This window comes from Brassica napus, chromosome A7 (assembly GCF_020379485.1).
Source record: "Brassica napus cultivar Da-Ae chromosome A7, Da-Ae, whole genome shotgun sequence".
In the NCBI taxonomy this organism is placed as follows: Eukaryota; Viridiplantae; Streptophyta; class Magnoliopsida; order Brassicales; family Brassicaceae; genus Brassica; species Brassica napus.
The window spans coordinates 18,708,401-18,732,609 of NC_063440.1; the positions used below are offsets into that span (position 1 = coordinate 18,708,401).

A 24,209-nucleotide genomic window follows, 5' to 3' on the forward strand; every position below is an offset into this window, starting at 1 on the left:
TCCAAATATCGTCTATTTTGAAAATATGACTTACTGGTGATTAAATGGAGGCTTAGGAAAGCAATTTGTGGGTTTGGTTTGATGGAGGAGACTGAGTCATGTCTTCTTGAAGCTATTGATTGACTCGGAGTTTAGCGCTGGAGCGACTGTAGAGGTTAGAACCAAGGTTGAATCATTTGGTATTATTTGGGCTCCGGCTATAACCATAAAGGAAAATGAAGACGGGACATTGCTTGTGAAGTATAAGAGTTTGAGCGGTGGAGAAGATGAATGGACCAAGAAAAGCGTTCCTTACTCGGAAGTCAGGCCTTCACCCCCACCTTTTGATGGAAAATGTTGATGCGCTACTCGAGTGTGGATGGTGCCCAAGTGTAGTAAGCAAGCATGGCTCTATGTGGGGATAGATACGGTGTGCTTTTAGGCCGAAACAAGCTGAGGTAAAGACTTTGAACACTCGCAGTTAAGACCATCTATGGAGTGGAAAGATATGGAGCTTGGCAAACACAAGAAGAAAAGTCAAGTTGTTACTTCTGTAGAGATTTAGGAAGTAAAATGGTTAATGATGTGATGAATGAGGAGTCTAATAACAGAAAGAGCGTGAGCAAGAGGAAAAGAGAACAACAACCACGTAAGTTCATAAGCACACCTGATTCACTGCCTAACTCTGTTGTGGAAACTCCTCATGTGAAAGAAACAACAATGGTTCTGCCCTTTGTGAAGAAATCACCGTGTTGAAAAGTCTTTGAATCAATGGAAATCTTCAAAGCTGTGCCACAGCGTCCAATTTCAGCCCACTGCTAGAGTGCGAGGAAGAGTTCCGTGAAGGAGAAGCCATTGGTGCAATGGTCAACTTCACTGGGCTGTTAGAGAAAGTCAGGGATATACAAGTCCATGATTCAGTAAGCGCGATAAACAGGATCAGAGATTGCTTTCTCAAGCTGGAGAAACACGGGTTTGATGTTACAGCCCCTAGATCTCGGATCCACAATATATTGTGCATTAAAGAATGCCAGACATGGGCACTGAAAGAGGTTCAATATGCTGAGAGAATGATCACAGAGAAAGGCAGTAAAAGAAGGAAGTTGCAAGACGATATTGAACTAGTCTCAAAGAAGATTGTTGAGTTGCGGAGACAAGAAGCATTGTTGAAGGAAGAGAAAGTAACAAATGAAAAGGAGATAGCACGGATGAAGTCTCACGCAGTGGTTCTCGACCGAAAGGTTCAGAGTGTGGAGCAGGATTTTATGGCCACTGTGAGTCCCCCATGGTACTAATAAACACATGTCAAATCTATTTTTTGTTGTTGCATATGGACGTATTGAGAGTTATATAATAAGATAGACTTGGTAATATCTACTTTTCTATAACTATAAGTAATACCACGATACATTCTAATCAACCAAAATCATGAACTCCAAGTAGGGGTGGGCACTTTACCCGATATCCGAAGCCGCACCCGAACCCGATCCGAAAAACTTGAACCGAAATCCAAACCGAAGTAGCAAAATATCCGAACGGGTATTGAATTAGGAGAGATTGGATGTCCGAACCCGAACGCGTAATATCCGAACTCGAATGGATATCCGAAGATAACCGAACATATGTATAATTAATCATATATTTTTAGTTTACATCTCTCATTTTATATAAGATATTTATATTGGTAATACACATACTTTAAGTTCATATGATATACATAGAAATTACGGAGAAAATGATTTGCTACTCACTTAAAATACATGCAAACTTTTTATTTCAAGAATTAACAAAAAGGTATATCCAAAATTTAAAAACAATAACCAAATTAATGACTATTTTAGTTTCAAAATGTTATGTCCAAATCTATTAACCATTCAATCTATTAAAAATAAAAAATAGTTAAGTGAAAGTTATATTTTAAATACAAAAAATTTGAGAAATGAAAATTTTAATTTTTTTTTTCAAAATCTAAATATCCAAACCCGATCCGAAATAACCGAACCCGAACTAAAACTACCCGAACCCGACCGAAGTACAGAAATATCCGAACGGGTTTTATACTTTTATACCGAAATACCCAAAAATCCGAAATATCCGATCCGAACCCGAACGGGTACCCGAACGCCCACCCCTAACTTCAAGACATATATCACACACTAGAAGATAATTTGTGCAACCAATTATATTTTATTATGTATTTTGTAATTGGTTAACTTGATTTTAATTTATATTTGTGTTGCTACTTTCTACATAAAAGTAACATTTTTTTAATATGTGTGATTTCACCCAAATCATCTTATAATTTGGAAGAAATGATGTAATATTTAATTTATATTAAATAATAATTGTGTTAAGATTTTTTAAAATAACTTAGTAATATTAGTAAATATAAAAAATAAAATTTGTTATTAATAATTAATGATAATTTATAGATAGAAATATCTGAAATAGTATTTTTTTTAAATATCTGAAATAAGAGCCATCAGGGCCAGCTCAGGTGCAGTGGTGAGCAGGGCGACCGCCCAGGGCCAAGAGAGAGAGGGGCCCATAATGTTTTGAGTATTCAAAAAAAAAAAAATTGTCAACTGAATATTCGAAATTTAAGAGACAGAGCAGCTATAGCTGGAAAAATATAGGAATGTTCGTATAGACTAATTTTTCTTTTCAAATCAAAAACGTTTCACGTTCCCCAAATCTCTTTTCCCCACTAAATTCTTCGTTTCCCATTAGAATTCCATTTCTCCACATATAATTCTAATTTTTTATTTTATGAGATCATGCTATGTTCTATAAATATTATTTTATTTTTTAAAAATAAAACTTTTAGTAACTAGGTTTATATATTTTAGACGGATCAAAATTTTATTCCTAATTATATGTCACTAATTCTTTCTAGTACTTGACAATTAGATTGTATCATGCTGATCATTGAACAAAATTTTGAAAACAAGTGCTAATACAATTTTAAAATCTGATGGTATAAAAATAATTTATGTGAGAGAATTGTTTTTAATACGACTAATCACTTCTAATCCTGTACGTGAGCATGAAAATATTTTAAGCATTTGGTTTCATATTTTGATAAACTATACAATTTTGTTAGAAATAAACAATATTTTAAGAGTTAAAGCTCTAGTGTTTGGCAGCGGAACCAGAAAAAAAAAAGTTTCAAAAAAAAAAAAAGCTCTAGTGTTTCGGTGGGGAAGAGAGAGAGAGAGAGAGAGATTTCTTCTAAAAGAAAGCATGTTGTCAACTACTGGAAGAAAGGAGAAACTCCCCGCTTCTAAAGGCTCCGAGATTGAAGTCTCTCTTGACTGGCACCATCATCGTCTTGGCGAAGTATGGTATCGTGCTATTCTTCAAGAAAACCTTGCTGCTGCTTCATCTAAGCGCAAGAAGCTCTCGGTTCGACACTTGAACCCTCTGCTCAACGAAGACCACTCTCCTCCGGTAATCACCACGGCTGTCCATCGTCTGCTTCGTCCAGTTCCTCCTCCCCTGGAAGTTGGTTTTGAGGAAGGTGACATGATTGACGCTGCTCACAAAGATGGCTGGTGGTCTGGTTGGGTGATTAAAGTTATGGGTAATGGGCGTTTCTTGGTGTACCTCAGGTTCGAACCTGATGTCATCGAGGTTGAAAGAAAGGACTTGCGACCACATTTGGTTTGGAAAGATGAAGAGTGGTTTCGTTGTTGCCAAGAAAAACTAGTAAAGTCTTTTTCCCTTTTATTATTAAAAGTTTTCATCTTTGTTTGGTAACAAAAAAAAAGTCTTTAATTACTGCTTTTTGTTTGTTTGTGTGTGGCTGAACTGAAGCAGCTGACTGAGAAAGAGTTTTGCACTGGAACGACTGTAGAAGTCAAAAAAAAGGTAAAACCATTTGGTATTATTTGGGCTCCGGCTATAACCATAAAGGAGAATGAAACTAGGACATTGCTGGTCAAGTACAAGGGTTTTGGCCGTGAAGGTAGAAAGACTAGCGTTCCTTACTCTAAGATCCGGCCTTCACCACCGCCTTTTGGTTCAAGAGCTTTTGGGTTGATGGAAAATGTGGATGCCCTCCTCGAGTCTGGATGGTGCCCAAGTGTAGTAACCATGGTTCTTTCTTGGAATAGATACGCTGTGCTTTTGGGTCGAAACAAGCCCTGTGAAGTCTTTAACCACTCGCAGTTAAGACCATCCGTGGAGTGGAGTGATGGAGCTTGGCAAACACAAGAAGAAAAGGTGAAATTGTTTACTGTGATCCTTTTGGGAGAAGATGCACTTTTGGTCGGTTTATTCATCATACTCATTCTACTATACAGGCAAATGAGGAGTCTAATAACATAGAGAGCGTGAAGGAGAGGCAAAGAGGACAACAACCACGTAAGTTCATAAGCACAGAGCCTAAGCAGAAGACTTGAATGATGTCCTTTCTTTTGGAATCTTGAAACATTCATTCTTGGCATCATAACTTGTGTTTTTGATTTTTTTGTTTCGTCCTCAGAGGTATCGGCTTCTCAGACACCTGATCCAATGCCTAATGTTGTGGAAACTCCTAAAGCGAAAGAAACAATAATGGTTCTGCCATTTGTAAAGAAGTCACCGTGTTGGCAAGTCCTTGAATCAGTGGAGATCCTCAAAGCTGTGCCACAGCATCCACATTTCAGCCATTGCTAGAGTGCAAGGAGGCGTTACGTGAAGGAGAAGCCATTCGTGCAATGATCAACTTCGCTAAGCTGTTAGGGATAGTCGGGGATTTACAAGTGGACGCTTCATTAAACGACATAAACAGTATCAACGAGTTTTTTCTCATGCTGGAGAAATACGGATTTGATGTTACGGCGCCTCGAGCTAAGATAGAAAAGCTATTGTCCATTAAAGAAAGCCGGACATGGGCATTGGAAGAGTTGCAAGTTGCTGAGAGAGTGATGGCTGAGAAAGACAATAAAAGAAGGAAGTTGGAAGACTAGATTGTTGAGCTGCAGAGACAAGAAGCATTGCTCAAGGAAGAGAAAGTGAGAGAGGACAAGGAGATAGCTCGGATACAGTCTGAAGCAGTGGTTCTCGACCAAAAGGTTCAGAATGCAGTGCAGGAGTTTCTGGTAACTGCGACTGCACCATGGTAATATTTAAGCAAATCCATATATTTTAAGTGTGTAGTGTTATTAACCACTTTTGAGTTCTTTGCATGTTGGTGGAAGATGATAAGTTTGACTAGTCCTAATTTGATAACATATCCTCATTTGCTCAAATATAATATTGAACACAAAATTATGGGTAGAATAAATGTCTGAAAATTATATAAAACATGATGATATATTAAAAACAAATAATGGTAATAATCTTGCGCACAGCGGTCTTGAGGGATAGTTTTTTTTACATGGTTAGGATATCTACCTTCGGTATCCATTGGCACATTGTTTCCAACATAGGGAGGAAGAGGATCGGAATGGAAGAGTAACCATCATCAAACTCAGTATAAGGAAACTGTGTGTAGTTACAACCATAACTCACACCACTAGAGACTTGCTGCTGACGTCTCTGAGCATCAACTTGAAGGAATCCTTCCCATTTGTTTAGCATACATACATACCCCTTAGCCCAGCTAGTTTCTTCATGTTACACTCTCTCATGGAGGTATATGAATCTAAAGGCCCAACATCAAAGCCCATTAAGTCGATATGAATAATCATCATCTTTGGTTGTTGTTATACAGATGTCGAGATTTGCTTACCGTTTGAAGAGTCAAGCGAAAGAGTACTGTTTCTCGATAACTAATCGCTCGTTAGTCAAACTCTGTTCCAAACCAATCCTACAGAGAGAGATAAGTCAAATCTCACGGAGTCATCGAAGAAATGCTTCAGCTTCTGATTGTAGCGTGGCTCTTCATCTTCGGGACGGAGACGGTCGTGTCGCACCAGGAGTCCGGCGAATGGAGCTGTGAATCGGACTCGGAGATCCAGGTCTTAGCTGATTTCAGACCGGGGCTCATCACCCTCGACGGTCGCAACGATGACTGGAAGGACATTGACGGCTCTGAGTTCCCTCTCCGCCCCGCTCTTGATCCGGACGCCGACCACGAATACCCCGCCGGGCAGATGACAGTCAAGGTAATGTGTTTGATTCGAATCGGATATATTGCTTCTGATCTGCCAAGATCTATTAGTGATGATGCAGACCTCACTCACTGTGACGTTTTGAGTTCGATGAATCGCTTTTTTTTTAGTTCGGTCTGAACGTTTAATGGGTGGATCTGTCTTAATAGGCATTGCATGATGGTCGAGATGTTTACTTCATGCTGGAAATTGATGGAAATTACGCTTACGACAAAGGGTACGTGTGTTTTTCTTTTCTAACTTGGTTATCCGTTACTAAAGTGCATAATCCCTTTCTTGAGACCATAGCAAGATCCAAGAGCAGGTGAACAGAACCGTATAGTGTCTGAGTGTTATAGTAACTGTTCCCAAGTTTTAGGAGATGTCTCTGCTTCTAACACTTGAGAATATTATAGTAAATATTTATCCAATGCAAGTTTGGGTTTGTTGCAACGAAAAACTTTTCCAATGAAATTATCTATTGGTAATATTTTGCTTGAAATATTATTGAAACTTAGAATTTATTCGTCAGTGTAATTTTCCAACAAAATACATTTATTTACTGCTTCAAGAATGATATTGAAATGATCCTTGATTTAATTGATTCTACATAACTTTAAATTGCAAGTTTATCGCTCCTGTAGTGAACTTGTTGCTTCTTCTTTAAATCCAGTGAAAACAAGAAGTGTCCTTCAGTGGCTCTCATGTTCCAAATTGGTGATCAAGCTACTTATCATGATGTAAGTAAGACTCCTAACTGACTTTGAGTATTTTGTTGATGTTTTCCGTTTAACATTCATGATTTTTTTTTAAATGTCAACCTTGTGCTACATAAGATGGGTGGTTGTAAAGAAGGGACGGACTCATGTACCAGCAAGGCTTGCAAAGGCTTCGAGGTTGATATTATGCATTTCTCTATTGGAAATGCTATTCCAGGACGTCTTTACGGTGGTAATCCAGTAGACAACGGGGAAGGAAATGGAGGTGACAGGTGATTTGATCGCTTGTGTATTTCTCATACTTTGATCTGCTGTTGTACCAATTCAGTGACTCTAGTTCAGTTCCTTATTTGTTTTGCAAGTAGATTATCTGTACTGATGTTTATTTTGTTTACTGAATGTGTCTGTGGTTTTTTTTATATGAACAGATTTGGTCATCTGGTTGACATTTATGCTTGGAATCCACATTGTCGATACCTTGATGGTCTTGGTCCCTCAGGTACTTCTCGCCTTCTCGGACCACAGAGTGTTATATTTTAACTCACAAAGCAATTAACAATATAGAAGTCCCCTATAATGACCATATGAATTAACCAATGTCAATCAAAAACGTAAATTAGTTTTTTCGTTTGCTTCAGTTCATGGAGGCTAGTATTTGTTTTCTAGTTGAGTGCTAGCTTATCTACTCGGGACCTTGAAGAGCTATTTCTTTCTTGTGCTGTGTGTAACTTTAAAACATGTGGTCCTTATGGATATTATTCTGGCAGGAAATGATTCTAGTGCACAGAACGATTGGCATGGAGCGTGGTGGCATAGCAGCTTCACTACTCAATCAGGTCAGTCATACATTATCATGCTTTTAACTGGAAAAATAGGTGGAATCGTGTTAGAGCTCTGTGTTTATACCCACCTCTTAGCCTTCGGCAACTCCTTTGGTTACTTATTTTGAAGTTTTCCGCAGGGTATATAGCGGAAGACAGCCCTTACACGACAGATGGCCAGAAAGGAACTTACTATTTCGAGTTTTCAAGGCCTTTGAGGACTATGGACCGTCTCCAACAGGTAAATCCATTACTTTGGCCTGCCACGTTCCGTTACCATTGGCCCTTCTCTAAAACATAGCATTACCTCCAAGGCTTCTTTCGTCTGTTAATCAGCATTCTGTTAATCTTTTCAAGGCAGTTACACCTCTTTTAAGGAACAGAATGTGTTTAAAGGCAAACATCTTCTTTTCTGCAGGATGTTCAGTTCACGCTTGGCTCAACAGCCAAAATGTCAGTTGCATTCTGGTACCCAATGGACAGCAAACCTTGGCACGGATCAGGGCACTACACGATCAACTGCGATTGGATCCCGTTAGATATTTCGTCGGGCTCTTCTTTGGGTCTGACTGCTTCAACTGTCAAGGGATCTAGCGATGGAACCAGCATTTCTGCCATTGTGATATCCATGATTTCTCTAGTTGTTTCGGGTTTTATTGCATATAAGTTATTTAGTCCCAAGAACGTTGCATTTACACCCATGGGAAACGATCTCTAGGATAAAGATTAGGTTTTACACTACACGGTTCTATGTCCCTTTGTTGTTTTGTTCTTGGTTCCTACCACATTCAGAGAGCTTCTTCTTTCTGGTTTACAGTGAAATAATGGGTTCATTTTTCCAGTTCTGGCTGCTGACTATTGTCACTTCAAAGATATTTTTGTACTATATTTTGGAACTTAAAGAAAAAGAAAGAGGATAAACCTCATGTATTAAAATTTACAAGTAAATAAATTCTCACAAAGATAAATGTTATATCCACCAAGCATGTTTAAGGAAGAAAGAAAGTAGTAATGTAAATATAAATGTATAGTATTAAGGGGGAAACAAGAATTGAACAAAATCGTATGTATTAAAATATCAGCGATTCTCTCAAATGGTAATTTTTAAGTTTTTATCACAGAAATAGTCCTAAAAAATGACCAAAATAACATTTTTATTTTGAAAATTTTAATATTTATTTTTTAAAATTTGAAACCATCTCTAAACCATAAATTTAAATTAGTAAATCTTAGAGTAAAAACACATTTTTACCTTTTGATAAAACTTATTTTGGTCATTTTTTTTATTGAGAGATATTTTGTGGTAAAACTTAAAAAATTATCCTAGGATATTTCTCCTAAAATAAATACAAATTTTATAAGAGCATAAGAAAATAAAATACATCTGCCTACTATTTATTTTAATTTAGGAAATATATTTTATATTTGTTTAGGCTTTAAGCCACTTTGATTTGTTTGTATTATACATAATACATCTGTTCACATGTCTTCAAAATAAATCAATTCAGATAAATAAGTAAAAATGATAGGCCAGGAGGCCCATACATTTCGGTTTTCTCAAAACCCGTATCTAGGCCCAACAAGAGATTAAGGGAGTAGTAGATGACTCAGGTGATCGGATCCTCTCTGTTTCCCATTTCGTTCGTCGTCGTCGTACTCGTACATCTCTCTCTCTCGCTCATCTACTCAGGTAAAATCCCAGATTCTTCCATTTATTTCTGTCGTCTCTAAAATTTCGAAGGCGATATTCCAGTTTATGATTTGGTTGGCTATCAAAAACATGTAGCTGATTGACTTTTTCAGATTCGGATCCATATGATTAGATTAGGATCGATTTTTCTATTCTTTGTTTCTCGCTTTCGCGGTTTCGATTGAATCACTCTCTCTGTTAGGGTAGCAACTCTCTGAAAATTCATTTTCTTTGGGGAAGCTGCAAATTTGTACATGTGCTGGTTTTGAGCTCCTTCATAATTGCGTTTAGAAACATATTTGATCCAAAAGAGTGTGTGTATGTTTTTAATATATGTGTACCAGAATATTTTTGATCCTTAAGAGTGTGTGTATATGTTTATCTACATATAAACTCCATAGACGTATATGCATACCTAGATTAGAATTTGCTTACAGAACATATGATCCATAAAAGAGACTGTACATATGATCCATAAAAGAGAGAGATGTTTATTGGTTGTTAAAACACGTTTTCAGCTTTAGCTGCTTCATGAAGATTGCGAAGTTTTCATGTTATTGTTGGTAGTTGTATTGACTCTATAGCAGGGGATTTGTGCAAGGTTGAAATGGCAGGACACAAGGTTGCGCATGCCACGCTGAAAGGCCCGAGTGTGGTGAAGGAATTAGTTATCGGTTTGGCACTCGGTTTAGCTGCTGGTGGTCTCTGGAAGATGCACCACTGGAACGAGCAGAGGAAAACCAGAGCTTTCTACGACTTGCTTGAGAGAGGCGAGATCAGCGTTGTCCACCCTGAAGAGTAAATTCAACAACACCACTCTCAAGCTCTATTTTTATGTTATTGTATGGTTTCTTGACTTCTCAGACAAAGTTACCTGAGAAAAAAGAGTTGCTTGCTTGATAAATAAACAACAAATCGGATATTATTTGTTAAATTTCAGAACATCTTTCTTGATTTGATTTGAATGTTTTTGGGATAAAAATATCTGAGGATCAGTGTGTGGTATTCTTGAAAAACGGCTTCGACGGCTACAATATTTCACATTTGGATCGAATAAAAATATATCTCAAGAGTATTTAAACACGTGTAATTCTATGGTTGGTTAATACGCGATAAGAAACGGGGTTCACATAATTAAATTCATGCAAACTTTATATATCCTTTCGCTCCAGTTTATGTGAACTATCTGAAAGCAAAACATTCAAAGCCACTTCATAGTTCATCCAACTATGGCAACTATAGCTACTAGTCTAAACATTGGAACCCAAGGAGCCGTCATCACCAGCGAGTCTCGACCAGTTCGTCTCGCAGGTCCAGTCCGTTTGAACAATCCTTGGAATCTTGGTTCAAGAACAACGAACCGGATGGCGGCAGTTAGGCCGGTTAAAGCGACGCCAGAAGGAGTGATATCGGATAAAGTGGAGAAGAGCATCAAGGACGCAGAGGAGACTTGTGCGGGAGATCCAGTGAGCGGAGAGTGTGTAGCTGCGTGGGACGAGGTCGAGGAGCTAAGCGCAGCAGCTAGCCACGCTAGAGACAAGAAGAAAGACTCCGACCCTTTGGAGGAATACTGCAAAGACAATCCTGAGACTAGCGAGTGTCGTACTTACGACTGATCCATCATGTTCCAGGATTATATTATATTACACTTTTGTTCCGGTCAATTTGGTGATATGATATGAATGCTGTCTTTGAGACTCAAGCAGGTTATATACTTTGTAATTTGGCAAGATTTATAATCGAAAATCGAATTAATCATAAGAAAAACAACACAAAGCTTGAATTGATTAAGAAACACAAATACATGACAACCTTATCTTATGTAATAAGCCGACATAAGAATAAAAGACAACCGCAAGACCACACAAACTGAAATAACTGAAAAACAAGAGACTGAAGTTGTATAAAGACGACACACACCAATGACACTAGTTGTTACAAAACTCTAACAGACAAGACAATGCATTCAAACATATCAGCAGAAGCCATGATTGGTTTGCATGATCGGACAAGGAATCTGCCAAGGGTTCTGAATCTCAGGAATATCCAAAGCCTGACCACTAATCTCCTCAACCATCTCCAGCACAGAGTTCAACGACCTCAACCTCTCCTTCAGCTCCACCTCTTGCGCTCTCAAGACATCGTTCTTGGACTCCATCTCCACGTACCTCCTCGTAGCCGCATCAACCTGCTCAGTGATCTTAGCGTTATCGTTCTTGAGCACAGTGACCTCGTTGATTAGATCGCCGAGCTGCTTCTGCTTCCTCATCCTTGATCTCCGAGCGGACTCTCTGTTGGAGATCATTCTCTTCCTCTTCCTCTCGTCCGTGACGGAAGCGTACCTCGGATCGTTGTCGGAATCAGGACATTTCGACCCCATTTCCGTTGACTTTTTGACTTTTTCCTCACCAAAATTAAATAATATAATTTTTTTTTCTAAATCCCTATAAATTACCCACAGATCTTTAATTCCCCGCTCTCTAATCTATCAAAGAATCGGTTAGATTGTATAGAAAGAAAAAAAAAACTCAGAAATGTTTTATTTGAGATGAGATCGGAGACGATTAGTTCATGAGAAGACGTAGGTGTAGTAGAGATAAACGACGGAGAAAGAGTGTACTATGCGAATACGACGAAGAAGAACTGAGTAGCTCATAGAGAATCTGTAATCATTCCTTCTTTTTTTCAAATTCCCCCAATTTTTATTCGAACAAACCCTAGATCTAGATCTGAAATCAAACGAAGAATAGATCTGAGAACAGAAGGAATCAAGCGAAGGAGGAGAAGATATTTGAAAAGCGAGAACAAGAATGGATCGAAACTTAGCTGATCGAAAGAAAACGCAAAAACAAAAAGGCTATAGATCAAAGGCGAAACGAAAGAAGGCGATGAAGTAGTCCCTAGGGTTGTTTTTAAAGGAGGAGATGATGATGATGGTGGTGATGAGCTGGCGAAGGCTTTTTCTATATTTTTTTAATAATTAAAAAAAGTAAGATATCCCAATAACTTTTGAGCAAATCTTTTTATTTTTGAAAGCAATCTCTGATGCCAGCTGGCAGTTTTATAATGGAAGCACCGAAGCACGTTTTGTTTCTCTGTTCTTTCACGGGTGGGACATTCCGGGAAGATGCCTCTTAAGAAAATATCAAATTGCATTTGGTCTCATGCTTTATTTTTAAAATTTGAGTTTTTTTTTTCTGAAATTTTCCACAGGAAAGCAATGTCCAACACACAATTCATAAGGTGAATTGATGAAATATATAAAACTACCATTAACTATAACCAAAGTCTACTATAGTACTTACTATAATATGTTTTTTTTTTAAATATATGCGACTCTCGTTGGTTAAATGAAGACGTGATGATTACATCACTATAAGTAGAGTAGGTTTTACGGTTTTATAATATTTCGATTTGCTTTGTTTTGAAAAAATATCGGTTATCTGGATAACCGGAAAATTTACAGATATTTATGAAGATTTACAAATATTTTTATCCACTTTATTCAATACAAGTAATTCTAGAAAAACTATGTACATTTGTTTTCAAAAATATGGTTTACATAAATATAAAATAAAAATAAAGATAAATATTAGTGAAATAAGAAAATCCAATAAAGAAAAAAAATATTTTCATCAACAAAAGCAGAGAGAGGGATTCAAACCCTACATAGTTAGTTTTTATGAATTATCCATAAAATTTTAAAATTAATAATTTTATAAAACATAAAATTTTAGAATTTTATATTTATTTCTTAATTCAATACTTTTGTAATTGATTTTATAAATATGATTAATAAAATAATAATTACATGAAATTATTAATTTAAAACTTATACTTACTGTAGATATACATCTATTTGTATAAAAGTCGGAGTGGATTGGATGCCTGACTCTAAAATTTTTAGTATTTCAGATTTGTTTCGTTTTTAACAGATAATAATTATTAACAATTGTTTTTTTATAGATATCAAAAAAAATTTGGATCGAATCGAAACAAATAAAAAAACAAATTAAAATTAACTGATAAAATGTCAGCTCCTTAGGCCTTCTCTAATGAAACCAAAATTGGTGTGATTTCATCTCCAATGAATCACCAACCCACCAAATTTGGTGCAGTGTAAATAGTATTACGGAGAAATTTCATGTTTACTACTTTCATTGTACCATCATTAATTTTAACAACAACTAAATAGACATTTTCAAAAATATATTCTTCATTAAGTGGCAAAAGATTTTTCTTCATTTACAAATTAATTAAAAGAAAAAAATATAAAATATAAACAGAAATATAAAATTACCAAGTTTTGATTAAAACATTCTAAAAATCAAATGTGCTAAATATAATCAAGCAATTATAAGTTAACATATTAAATTACCAAAACTAAAAAGTTAATAATATAAAATATTATTTTAGTGTAGAATTTGATATGACAGTTGTAGATAAAAATAAAATTTTGACACAAAACACCAAATTTAATATAATCTAAGGAGTTATTGGTAAGTGAATTCTCATGAACTTTAAAAAATTTGAGATTCTATTGTTATTGGTTCTTGGATTTTAAAAATCTTAATATAATCTATTTTTATTGGTTTAACAATTTTTAAAATCCATTTAAATCTATTGTTATTCAAAAAGTTTATTTATTAATATTGATTCTTTAATGCTAACTAAATCTAGTGTTATTAGAAGATGAATTTTTATTCATTTTTACTCATAAGACTTAACTTTCAAAATATCATATATATCCATGTGATTTTCAAAATCCATGTGATAAAGAAGCTAGAAAACAAAATAGTTATACTTACCAAATATCTATTGCACTTTAAATCCAAATTATATGTCCAAAACTATAATTTATTACATTTTATATACATTTACATTTTTGAATATATAATTATTTTTCTATTTTTTTTTATCATTTTTCAATATATAATTATATTTATAAATATTTTAAAAAAATATTTTTTAAAAAAAATATTTTTAATTTTTAATAATATATAATCATTTTTAACTTTTTAAAAATAAAATTTGACAAAAATTTGAAAACAAATCGAAAAATTATTTAAAAAGTAAAAAGTTCAAATTTAAAAACATATAATTCGAATTTTTTTTTGTTATTTATATATATATATATATATATATATATATATATATAAAGCAAGGGGTAAAATAGTTTTTTGTTTTTTTAATGAAACAACTTTCGGTTATAAAAAATAATGAAACATCTTATAAGAAACTATTTAAGAGAATTGCCTAATTTTGTATGTATAACACTATTATTATTATTATTATTATTTTAATTTGAAAGAAACAAATAATAATCATGCTATATTATTTAGAAAAGTAAATTATATATTTACTTTACAAAAAGAATGAAAGAAAATATGTAATACAAATTTATGAAAATATGTACTAATCTGAAAAAATTATGATCAAATTTTATAAGTCAATGTATATAAACTTTCACAGCTACATAACTTTTAAAAATCTATCAACTATTTTCACAATCTATATAAAATTCACAAATCGTATTACAAATTCATTGTCCAATAATCACCTAATATTAAATTTGGTGTTATGGTTAGAAATAACTTTGCAAGTCTACAAAACTCAAACACAATCCTTTAAAATGAATATCAAAAATAGAATACAAGAAAACCGAAACGAAAAGTAAAGCCCAACGAAAACATAGAACCCAACAAAGATGTAAAGCTATCTCGACTATGAGGAAACAAAGTCGAAGATGAAGGACAAGATGCATCAGAAGGCAACATAAAACCGAACCAACCAACAGGCAACAGGTAAGCAACACAAAACCACATATACTTTTCTTGAAAACCAACCGACGGGACACATTATTGTAGGAAAAGTACATACACATTCTCTTACTAAACCACAAGTTTGGATACACCAACGTCTTCAAAGATCAACGTATATAGACATGATATGGTTCTTGAGATGTCGATCAGGACGGGTGAATCCATCTTCTTTATCGTATCCAACATTCAGTGCACGTAAAGTGTCGATGACTACCTTTAGAACCTGGCGTGGCACATTGATTGGCTTCAAAATCTCCCCATTCATCATCTTATCACCTTCTGCAATCAATTGACCAAGCTTTTTGAATGCTTCTTCTTCGGTAACTCCATATTGCTTCTTATAACAGTTGACCGAGCCCGTCAGATATCCTCTGCTCATGTCATCCTAATCATGTTACGTACATGTTAAATCTAATTATCAAACAATAGAACCAAATGAATTGTAAAAAAAATCATTTTTTCCTTACCTCATAGCCAAACATATCATTAGGTACTCGTGCTTTTGTAGACATTGCTCTAACGAGTTTGTCTCTAGATTTCAACCACTCATAAGCTTCTTCCTTGCAGATATTCTCCATGGCCATCAAAACACATGCCAAAGAAAAATCTACAGCAATCTCGAGTCCAGCAACATCTAGGTACTCCTCAAAGCTAGGCAAGTGATCCGCACTTGCCCATTTCGCAAGTTGAAGGTTACTTCTCATATATCTCTTGAACTGGAATGGCTCAAAAGTTTGAAGATGTACACTTATTATTATAATTATGTCGTTTCCAAAAAAAAAAATCGTTTACGATTGCTTACGTATTCAATTGTGGCTTTCACACTGTAAAGCCCTCCTAATTCTGACCCAAGTTCTCTTTCAAATTCTTGGAATGTACCAAATATAAATTTAACCAATGATTTCAAATAATCTGGTAGTCCATCCATGGCATGATCGTCGAGATCCCACCTACGTTATCAAATATGTATAGCCATCAACGTTTTCTCTTTGCTTTTTTAAATGTAAAACTAGATCGTGTTTTTTTTTTTGACAACTTAAAACTAAATCGTGTTATTTTCGGTTTTATATGCATATATATTTATTTTATATCATTAGTGGTACACATTTTAATTTTAATCATATATTTAAATGTTATATAACTATTTCAAATAAAATAATTTTTAGTTTACATATTGTAAATAACAAATTATTTAAAACAGTCACATTTTTTTTGTCAGCAAAAAACCCGTCACATGTATTTGTTGTTTCCTATTATATATTTATCTTATTGTATTCGAATTTAGTTATTAAATAAAATAATATGTTCATAAAAAACTATATTTGAAAATTATTTTGTATTTAATTTATGTTAAATGTTGATCCGTCATTCAAAACTGGACTTTTTTAGCCGTATTTTTACGTTTATTCATTTTACGTACTATATTATTGTATATACAAAAATCTAAAATATGTTAATTTTTATACATGTATTATATATTCTGTTAATGTTAAGACGTTCTCTCATCATATATAAATTTATCAATTTAACATGATATATAAATTTATGAAAACAAAATTTATAAATTTATCAATTTAATATAATATTATCATATTTAGTTCAATATAATAATTTTAACATGATTGATTATGATTATAAAATAGATAAAAATAAGATAGAATTTTTAGTTTTATAAAAAATAACTGAATATCTATATTAATGCATAATAATAGTTCATTGCTAGTTATGAAATTAGTGAAAATATTTACATAATTTTTTTGAAAATTGAGATATTGTTAAAATATTTAGATCAACATAGTAATTTCCTTTTAATATGATTGATTGTGATTATATAATAGATAAAAATATAATATAATATTTATTTTTCATTTTATAAATAATAACTGAATATATTAATGTATAATAATATTTCAAAACTAATGACAAAATTAGTGAAATTATTTTACATATAATTTTGAAAATTAAGATCTTGTTAAAATCTTTTTAAACAGATTTTTCAAAAAAAATATATATATATTTTAAATGAAAAGATATAAAAAATATTATGATTAAAGTAGTTCAAAGATTATATATATTAGTAGTCTCATTAAAATACATTTAATAAAATTTCTTAACTGTGGTCCAACTTAAAAATCACACATGAAAGAAGTGACTTCTATTTTAATAGAATAGATATCAATATCCTGTATAATATATTGGTTTTAAGAATGTTTTTAATTTACTATATATGTAATAAGACATTAAGCTTATTATGAAAATAATCAAAATTTTTATAAGAGTTCAAATTTGCCTGAGTTTATAGAAAAAAATAGTTTATAAAAACAACGTGAAAATTTCCCTGAGTTATATAGAGATTGAACCTATTTTTAAATTAGACTATTATAGATCTGGATAAGATTAGAAGAAATGTTAAACTGACACTGGAGAAAACACAACCAGAACGTATCAATTTCTGAAAATCTAGAACAAGATTATTATGAGGAGTGGAAGACTCGAGTTACTTTAATAATACGATATAGATAATGTACCTTTCAATGGTATCGGCGAGGATTTCGACCTCACGAAGAGAAGCATATCTGTCACACGTATCATCTAGTATTACTTGAATCGTGTAAAACTTAGTCAGAAAAATTCTCACTCGTGAATGTTTCGGCTCCATGTATGCTAGCGTAGCGAGGTTCAGTTCCACAAGTATGTCTCTGTAGTAAGGTGGCAACTTAGATTCAAAGTCTTGTTCCTTGTACCATCTTGCATACAAACATCAATATTACACCAAGCTGCAAAAGGTAGATATATTAAATTTTAACACTTCTTCGGGAGAAATGATTAGTTACTTTGAAAGGATTTTGAATTCTTGAAGGTAAAGTAGCTGGAGGAATTTAAAGTTAAGCTTGGAAAACTTGAGTAGCATCTTGTTGCAATCTTCTTCATTTTCGTAGAACCGGATAAATTCCTTTGCCACTAATATCTCCATGTTTTTATGCTGTGGTAGACCCAAAGAGTTTCGTATAAGCCTTGACATATTAGGTTTGCATTTACAACAAATTTCTGATTCGTTACTTGGAGTCGTTAAGTTGTAAATGCAAACCTAATATGTCAAGGCTTATACGAAACTCTTTGGGTCGTAAGTGAGTCCATCCAATATATTGCTGCCAATTAGGATTAGTTACTTTGAAAGGATTAGTTACTTTGAAAGGATTAGTTACTTTCGTATAAGCCTTGACATATTAGGTTTGCATTTACAAAATGATATATAAATTTTATTTAAACTTTGTTAATATATTTGATCTGGGTTTTAAAAAAAAATTAATAGATAATAAAAAAATCGAAGATCTTAATTAGGATTGTTGTAGGACGGATCCATATATGTATTCGTCCCATGCATCTCTAACCATCAAAGCTTCATTAGGTTCATCCCAGTTTGAAATCAAACTAGCGAGGGACCTAAAGCCAATCCTTTTTGAAAATAACACTGAAACATCAAGTATTCCAAAACTCACTTTTTTGTTTCATTTAATTGATTATTTTAGTTCTACACCCAATATAAATATTTTCTGGATACCCAACTGCGTACTACTAGTGTAATGTGCTAAAAGGGGTATATGATTATAAACATAGCCAGAAATCCTTACCAGAAGAAATGTCGTGACCATAAGTCCTGAAAACATAGAAGATGATGGAAACAGTGTACAAATCATCTTCATCCGACATGAATTCCTCTATCTTTTGAAAACCATCTTTTAGAGTCTCCACGATCTCATCCTCGAAATGATATGCGAGACCAAGTGTCACAAGCAAATAGGTAAAAAGAATTTTCTTCTTAATGCCTTTGGAAGACATGAACATGTTCCTCACTTCTGGCTTTAGTGCCTCTATCTCTCTCCCAAGGGCATCCATCTCCTTCCCAAAAAAAGGAAATTATACACCCATGACATCCTTTTTTTTATGAAACAAAAGTTTCAAACAAACACCCACGACGTCCTTTATTAAACAAATTAACATGACTACGTATAACAGAGAGAGAGAGAGAGAGAGAGAGAGAGAGAGGCTTACTGAGAAATCCAGATTAGCAAAGAGGGATTGATGATCCCATTTAGAAGGGACAAACTTTCTGAAATTACGATTATTTTCTTCATCTTCACAAGTCAGAGTATTAGCCGTCGCTTTCAAAGGAACAAAATGTTCATGCTTACGAGGATACGAGGTCACCGGAAAACGATAGAGTTTGCATGCTGGAAATAAATTTGACGGAGAGTTTTGGTCCAAAAACTCCTATGGCTTCCATGTTCACCACTGATGATATGAGAATCCAGGTTTCGCTACCTAATTTATAGGCACAATGATTTGTCACATGAAAGGAATAATTTCACAAACAAGTATTTTATTTTATATTATTTTATTTTTGCTATAGTTGGTACAAAGTTTGTGGTTGTGGATATGCAAATTGTATTTTTTTTTTGTTTTTCATCAAAACTTTGTTCTTTGATTAAAGAATTGTATATGGCCTCTCCACTTCCAAGAGTTATTAAGGTCTGTTTCATTTTCAAGCTTGGCATATATATTTGTGTGAATTTATATATATATGCTTCTTAAACTCTGTTTAATAAAATTTCTGGAGAGAACGATTCTCACGTCTTCACTCTATTGAAGTACTATATGCAACATTTGTTTTTTTTTCTTGAACAACACTATATGCGACATTTGTATCATCGAAGAAACAGGCGTCGAACTTTTACCAAAAAAAGAAACAGGTGTAGGTCTCTACCTAAAAAAGAAAAAGGTCTCGGACACTAAACAACATTTTCTTTTTAATTTTATGACATCACATCTAGTGCTAGTGCTTCGTTTGTGGGTCAACTAGTGCTAGTGCAGATGGAAAGCTTGTTTAAAAGCATGTGGCGTGTGGTGGCTCCAGAAAAAGTTAAAGTGTTTCTTTGGCTAGTTGGGAATCAGGCAATAATGACAAATACAGAAAGATATAGGAGACATCTCAGTGGAACTGATGTGTGCCAAATATGCAAAGGAGGGGTTGAGACGATCTTACATGTGCTTAGAGACTGCCCTGCAATGGAGGGAATTTGGAGTAGATTCGTACCAAGTACGAAGAGACAGGCCTTCTTCTCGATGCCATTGCTTGAGTGGCTATACAGAAACCTGTATGATAATGATGCTCATAATGAGATTCCTTGGGCCACGACTTTTGCCCTGGGCGTGTGGTGGGGATGGAAGTGGAGGTGTGGGAATGTGTTTGGAGATAATAAACTTTGGAGGGATAGAGTTAAATTCCTACGTAACTTGGCTAGAGAAATGATGCGTGCTAAGAAGACAGAGGAGAAAAGCAGGGCCCATGTCCAACGGGTGGAGATAATGATAGGATGGACGCCTCCTCGAGGGGGATGGATGAAACTGAATACTGATGGAGCATCACATGGTAATCCGGGATTGGCGTCGGCTGGAGGGGTGTTGCGTGATGGAGAGGGTGAGTGGTGCGGTGGATTTGCGCTCAACATAAGGAGGTGCTCGGCGCCTCTGGCGAAACTGTGGGGAGTCTATTATGGCCTTGTGATTGCTTGGGAGAAAGGTATCAGGAGGCTGGAGATGGAAGTTGATTCTAAAATGGTGGTGGGTTTTCTTACGAGAGGGATTGAAGATACTCATCCACTGTCTTTCCTGGTACGATTGTGCCATGGCTTCTTGACGAGAGACTGGTTGGTCCGAATTGTTCACGTGTATAGGGAAGCTAACCGATTAGCTGATGGGTTAGCTAACCTTGTGATTTCTCTTCCTTTTGGGTTTCATCGTTTTGATGTTGTTCCGCTTGAGTTTGTTAGTTTGATACGAGAGGATGTCGATGGACTGTTACAGCCACGACAAGTTCGATTGTAATTTGAAGTTTTAATTTAAATAAAATTGGGAGGCTTCCTCCCATCTTCCTACCAAAAAAAAAACTAGTGCTAGTGATTGTTCGCAGTTGCTGATTAAATCATTTTTTGTTCAAAAATCTATATCGTATTCTAGTGTTTAAGGTTTAAAAGCTTCTACATTTAGGTCTAGAGTTTGAATTTCAAACTATGCAAATTTTTGTAGATTGCACATTACATGAAGTTCATATTTCAATTCCCGGAGAAAGCGATTTACTCCAGGTCTGCTGCAGATTGTTGAATCGTCTATGTAATATTTCTCATAATTGTAATATCATAATAAATCAGCGTAAAAAAATAATCATTTGAAAACAAAAATTCTTATATCCAAATTTATTCCGCCAAAACTCGTGGATAATCCGCCGTGAATAATATAGGGGATATTAAAATAATTATTTTAATTATATTCTAATTATTTAAAAAAATATATATATATATAACTAAATTATATAAATATTTATATTTTACTAAAATAGTTTTAAAAAAATGTTTTGATTATAAATTTGTGGATTAGCAGTTATTTGTGACTCAGATTCGGCTGATATGCACTCGTCATGCTTAAAATAATCTTAATCCGTATCAGCATTCGCAATTCAAAAATTTTAAATCGGTCAACATGAACCTATCTCGAGACTGGTCAAACAAAACGAGAGTCACCGTAGAAAATCCAAATTTAAAATTATGGAAATTTTCTTAAAAATTATAATCTTATTTACATAAAACTTATTAATAAAAGTATACAAAAAGATAATTATTTTAATAAAAGTTGTATTCTTTAGAGATTGATAAGAGAATAAAATCAAAATTGACCTAAATTTCTGAAAATTTGTTAAAATAACATATAATTCAATTTGGAATGTAAATGTAAATCTAATATTTAATCAAATGAAAACTAATCTAAATAATTTTTAGAACAATTATCTTTTTATTACCAAAAAAACTGAATAAATGTTTACAGTTATATATTGAGAAATATGTATGAACAAATTAAGTCTTCTGAACAGAATTCTTGAAGAAATCTATTTATGAATTTTAATTTATAAACTTGTGAAAATTATTTTGATGGAAAATAAATTAATCATATAAGTATAAAAAGTATGAATTATGTAAATTCAAATTTAATAAAACTGAATAGTCATAGAATTGATGAAAATATAAATGGAAATCATGTTGTTTATTGGTTAGGATTTGTTAAAGTATGTTCAAATAATATGTTTGTATTTTAAAATTATATTTGGATCAAATATGGTTTTAGGCTTATGCGTATTTGTTGCTTTTGTTTTTCTTAAACTGTCGATTTTATTTATGGGTTTATCAAAATAGAATCATATTTTTCCAGAATTGATACTGTCATTGTTAAAAACAATTTAGACCATTCATTAGGTGGAGGTGTTCAACATGGAAGATCAAAATGTGAATAATCTTGTTTCTTTGGCAAAGTATTGGTTGCAAAAAGAAAGAAAAGAAAATCAATCTTTTTTTAATTTGAAAATTTATTTCATTCAATGAACAGATACAAGGTGAAATACATAAGCCGACGAAAAATGAATAAATTTCCGGAGACAATAGCCCAAAATAGGAGGACATGATACTAACCAAAACAACCGATAGATTTAAAACAGTAGACAAGTAATATATAGAGAGACAATGGAACTAGAGCTGGGACTGATGATCCAATATTCACTCACCACTTTTCCATAGAACAATGTAACACTGAAGCTGAACTAAAAAAAAAAAGTCTTGAGCGATCCCAACCCTGAAAGGAATATCACCAAGCAAAATTAGAACACAACATCATAAACAATCGCAAGGTCAAATCTACAACAACTCCAACAGTTATTGTTCATCCGAAACTTGCATGACCAAAATCCCTCACCAAAACTAAGGTACAAGGATTAAAGAAATTGAAACGCCACTTGAGAAAACGTCGAAGAAGACCAGCAGTTCTTACACGCGGACACTCGTAAGACAGCCAAGTGGCCTACAGGAAAAAGACTGCCCACCTCCTCGCAAGAGAAGAACAGAAGAACAAGTCAACTGCTTCGTTTAAAAACCATATCCCATATACACAGAGGATCAAGGAAAGATCTAGTAGATACCTCCACAGCAAACACAAATCACAAAGATGAACCCAAATAACGAGCTTAGGTTGAGACAAAGAGACCATTCCATAAGTTATATCACATTTACCCTTTATCTGCGTGAGAAAATAGTAATACGTAATCATTTTAAAAATTTACAGTATTTCGAAGCTGTTTGAAATTAGAGCGAACTCATGCTTAATTCTCTGGTTCAAATATGCAAATGTTATTTTAAGTTTGTTAGCAGTATTCATGTTTATTTATGTTTGTGTTTCAGAAAAAAAAATTATGTTTTTAGTTAATCAGAAAAAACTAATAAATATTTTGAACATGATATGTTCATGTTTCTAAATCTGATATGTTCAAGTAACCCCTAGAACCTAGGGCTAGACATTTTATCCGATAAATTTGATTCGATCCATGATTTGCTTCGATTCGATCCGGAAAATCCAAATATCCGTAAAGTTTCGGAGCAAAGCAAATACTAAAAATCAATATCTGTTAAAACGAAGCAAATCGCAAATACTAAAATTTTAAGAACCGGATATCCGCTCCGACAACTATATAAATACACACATATATATATATTGACTAAATGTAGAGTTAAATATTTGAGTTTATATAATTGTTATTTTCACATTTGATTTAATAAATTCTGTTTACATGATTACTTATAAAAGTATTAAAATCAAAAGAGAAAAGAAAAAATTATGATATCTATAATTTTTTCTTAAGTTTGTCTTTTTATAACTAGTTTTAAAATTTACAAACATATAGTTTCACTGCTTCTTTTATTTTTTATTTTATTTATCATGTAAAAATATTTTAAAGAACAAATGTATCTTATTTTTTCTAGATTATTTGTATTAACTAAAACGAAATGATATATCCGTAAATATTTACATTTTTTTGGATATCCGTAATTTTTGGAGTAAACCAAATCAAAATTTTTGATATCTGTAACATACAAAACAAATCACAATTCACAAATACCTACAGAAAACCGGATATCCGATATGTGTCCAGTCCTATTAGAACCATGCATACGAGAAGATGATGGTGATGAGCTGATAAATACTTTTCAACTTTTTTTAATAAA

At 33.6% G+C, this 24,209-nt stretch overlaps 3 protein-coding genes and 4 pseudogenes across 5 annotated transcripts; 5 read left to right on the forward strand and 2 right to left on the reverse strand.

The window, feature by feature from the left end:
• The first annotated feature begins 25 nt into the window (after nt 1–25).
• Nucleotides 26–1,602, forward strand: LOC125575481 (annotated as a pseudogene).
• A 486-nt stretch (nt 1,603–2,088) lies between these two features.
• On the forward strand, nt 2,089–5,446 carry LOC106356876 (annotated as a pseudogene).
• A 266-nt stretch (nt 5,447–5,712) lies between these two features.
• On the forward strand, nt 5,713–8,441 carry LOC106353313. Its single transcript, XM_013793056.3, has 8 exons — nt 5,713–6,071; nt 6,227–6,294; nt 6,730–6,796; nt 6,893–7,047; nt 7,204–7,274; nt 7,543–7,611; nt 7,737–7,837; nt 8,015–8,441. The coding sequence occupies exons 1-8, from the start codon at nt 5,817–5,819 to the stop codon at nt 8,312–8,314; spliced, it is 1,086 nt and encodes a 361-aa protein (XP_013648510.2). The 5' UTR covers nt 5,713–5,816; the 3' UTR covers nt 8,315–8,441.
• Nucleotides 8,442–9,129: 688 nt separating this feature from the next.
• LOC106356877 (probable cytochrome c oxidase subunit 5C-1) lies at nt 9,130–10,245 on the forward strand. 3 transcript variants are annotated; one of them, XM_013796596.3, is made up of 2 exons: nt 9,130–9,286; nt 9,874–10,245. In XM_013796596.3, exons 1-2 carry the CDS (start codon nt 9,199–9,201, stop codon nt 10,086–10,088), a joined length of 303 nt encoding a protein of 100 aa, XP_013652050.1. In that variant the 5' UTR covers nt 9,130–9,198; the 3' UTR covers nt 10,089–10,245. The 3 variants fall into 3 exon arrangements, with proteins under 3 accessions (XP_013652050.1, XP_013652051.1, XP_048591652.1); XM_013796597.3 differs by having other exon boundaries at nt 9,220–9,286; nt 9,888–10,245; XM_048735695.1 differs by having other exon boundaries at nt 9,228–9,286; nt 9,854–10,245.
• A 180-nt stretch (nt 10,246–10,425) lies between these two features.
• On the forward strand, nt 10,426–10,985 carry LOC106353315 (calvin cycle protein CP12-2, chloroplastic). Its single transcript, XM_013793057.3, has one exon. It carries the CDS (start codon nt 10,516–10,518, stop codon nt 10,900–10,902), a length of 387 nt encoding a protein of 128 aa, XP_013648511.1. The 5' UTR covers nt 10,426–10,515; the 3' UTR covers nt 10,903–10,985.
• Nucleotides 10,986–11,044: 59 nt separating this feature from the next.
• Nucleotides 11,045–12,353, reverse strand: LOC106353314 (annotated as a pseudogene).
• Nucleotides 12,354–14,889: 2,536 nt separating this feature from the next.
• Nucleotides 14,890–19,393, reverse strand: LOC106397049 (annotated as a pseudogene).
• Between the last annotated feature and the right edge of the window lie 4,816 nt (nt 19,394–24,209).

Coding starts and splice junctions, on each gene's coding strand:
- LOC106356877 (XM_013796596.3), top strand. CDS start 9,199: ATGACTCAGGTGATCGGATCCTCTCTGTTTCCCATTTCGTTCGTCGTC. Junction 9,287..9,873: donor TCTCTCGCTCATCTACTCAG/GTAAAATCCCAG, acceptor ACTCTATAGCAG/GGGATTTGTGCAAGGTTGAA.
- LOC106353313 (XM_013793056.3), top strand. CDS start 5,817: ATGCTTCAGCTTCTGATTGTAGCGTGGCTCTTCATCTTCGGGACGGAG. Junction 6,295..6,729: donor AATTACGCTTACGACAAAGG/GTACGTGTGTTT, acceptor CTTTAAATCCAG/TGAAAACAAGAAGTGTCCTT. Junction 7,612..7,736: donor CAGCTTCACTACTCAATCAG/GTCAGTCATACA, acceptor AGTTTTCCGCAG/GGTATATAGCGGAAGACAGC.
- LOC106353315 (XM_013793057.3), top strand. CDS start 10,516: ATGGCAACTATAGCTACTAGTCTAAACATTGGAACCCAAGGAGCCGTC.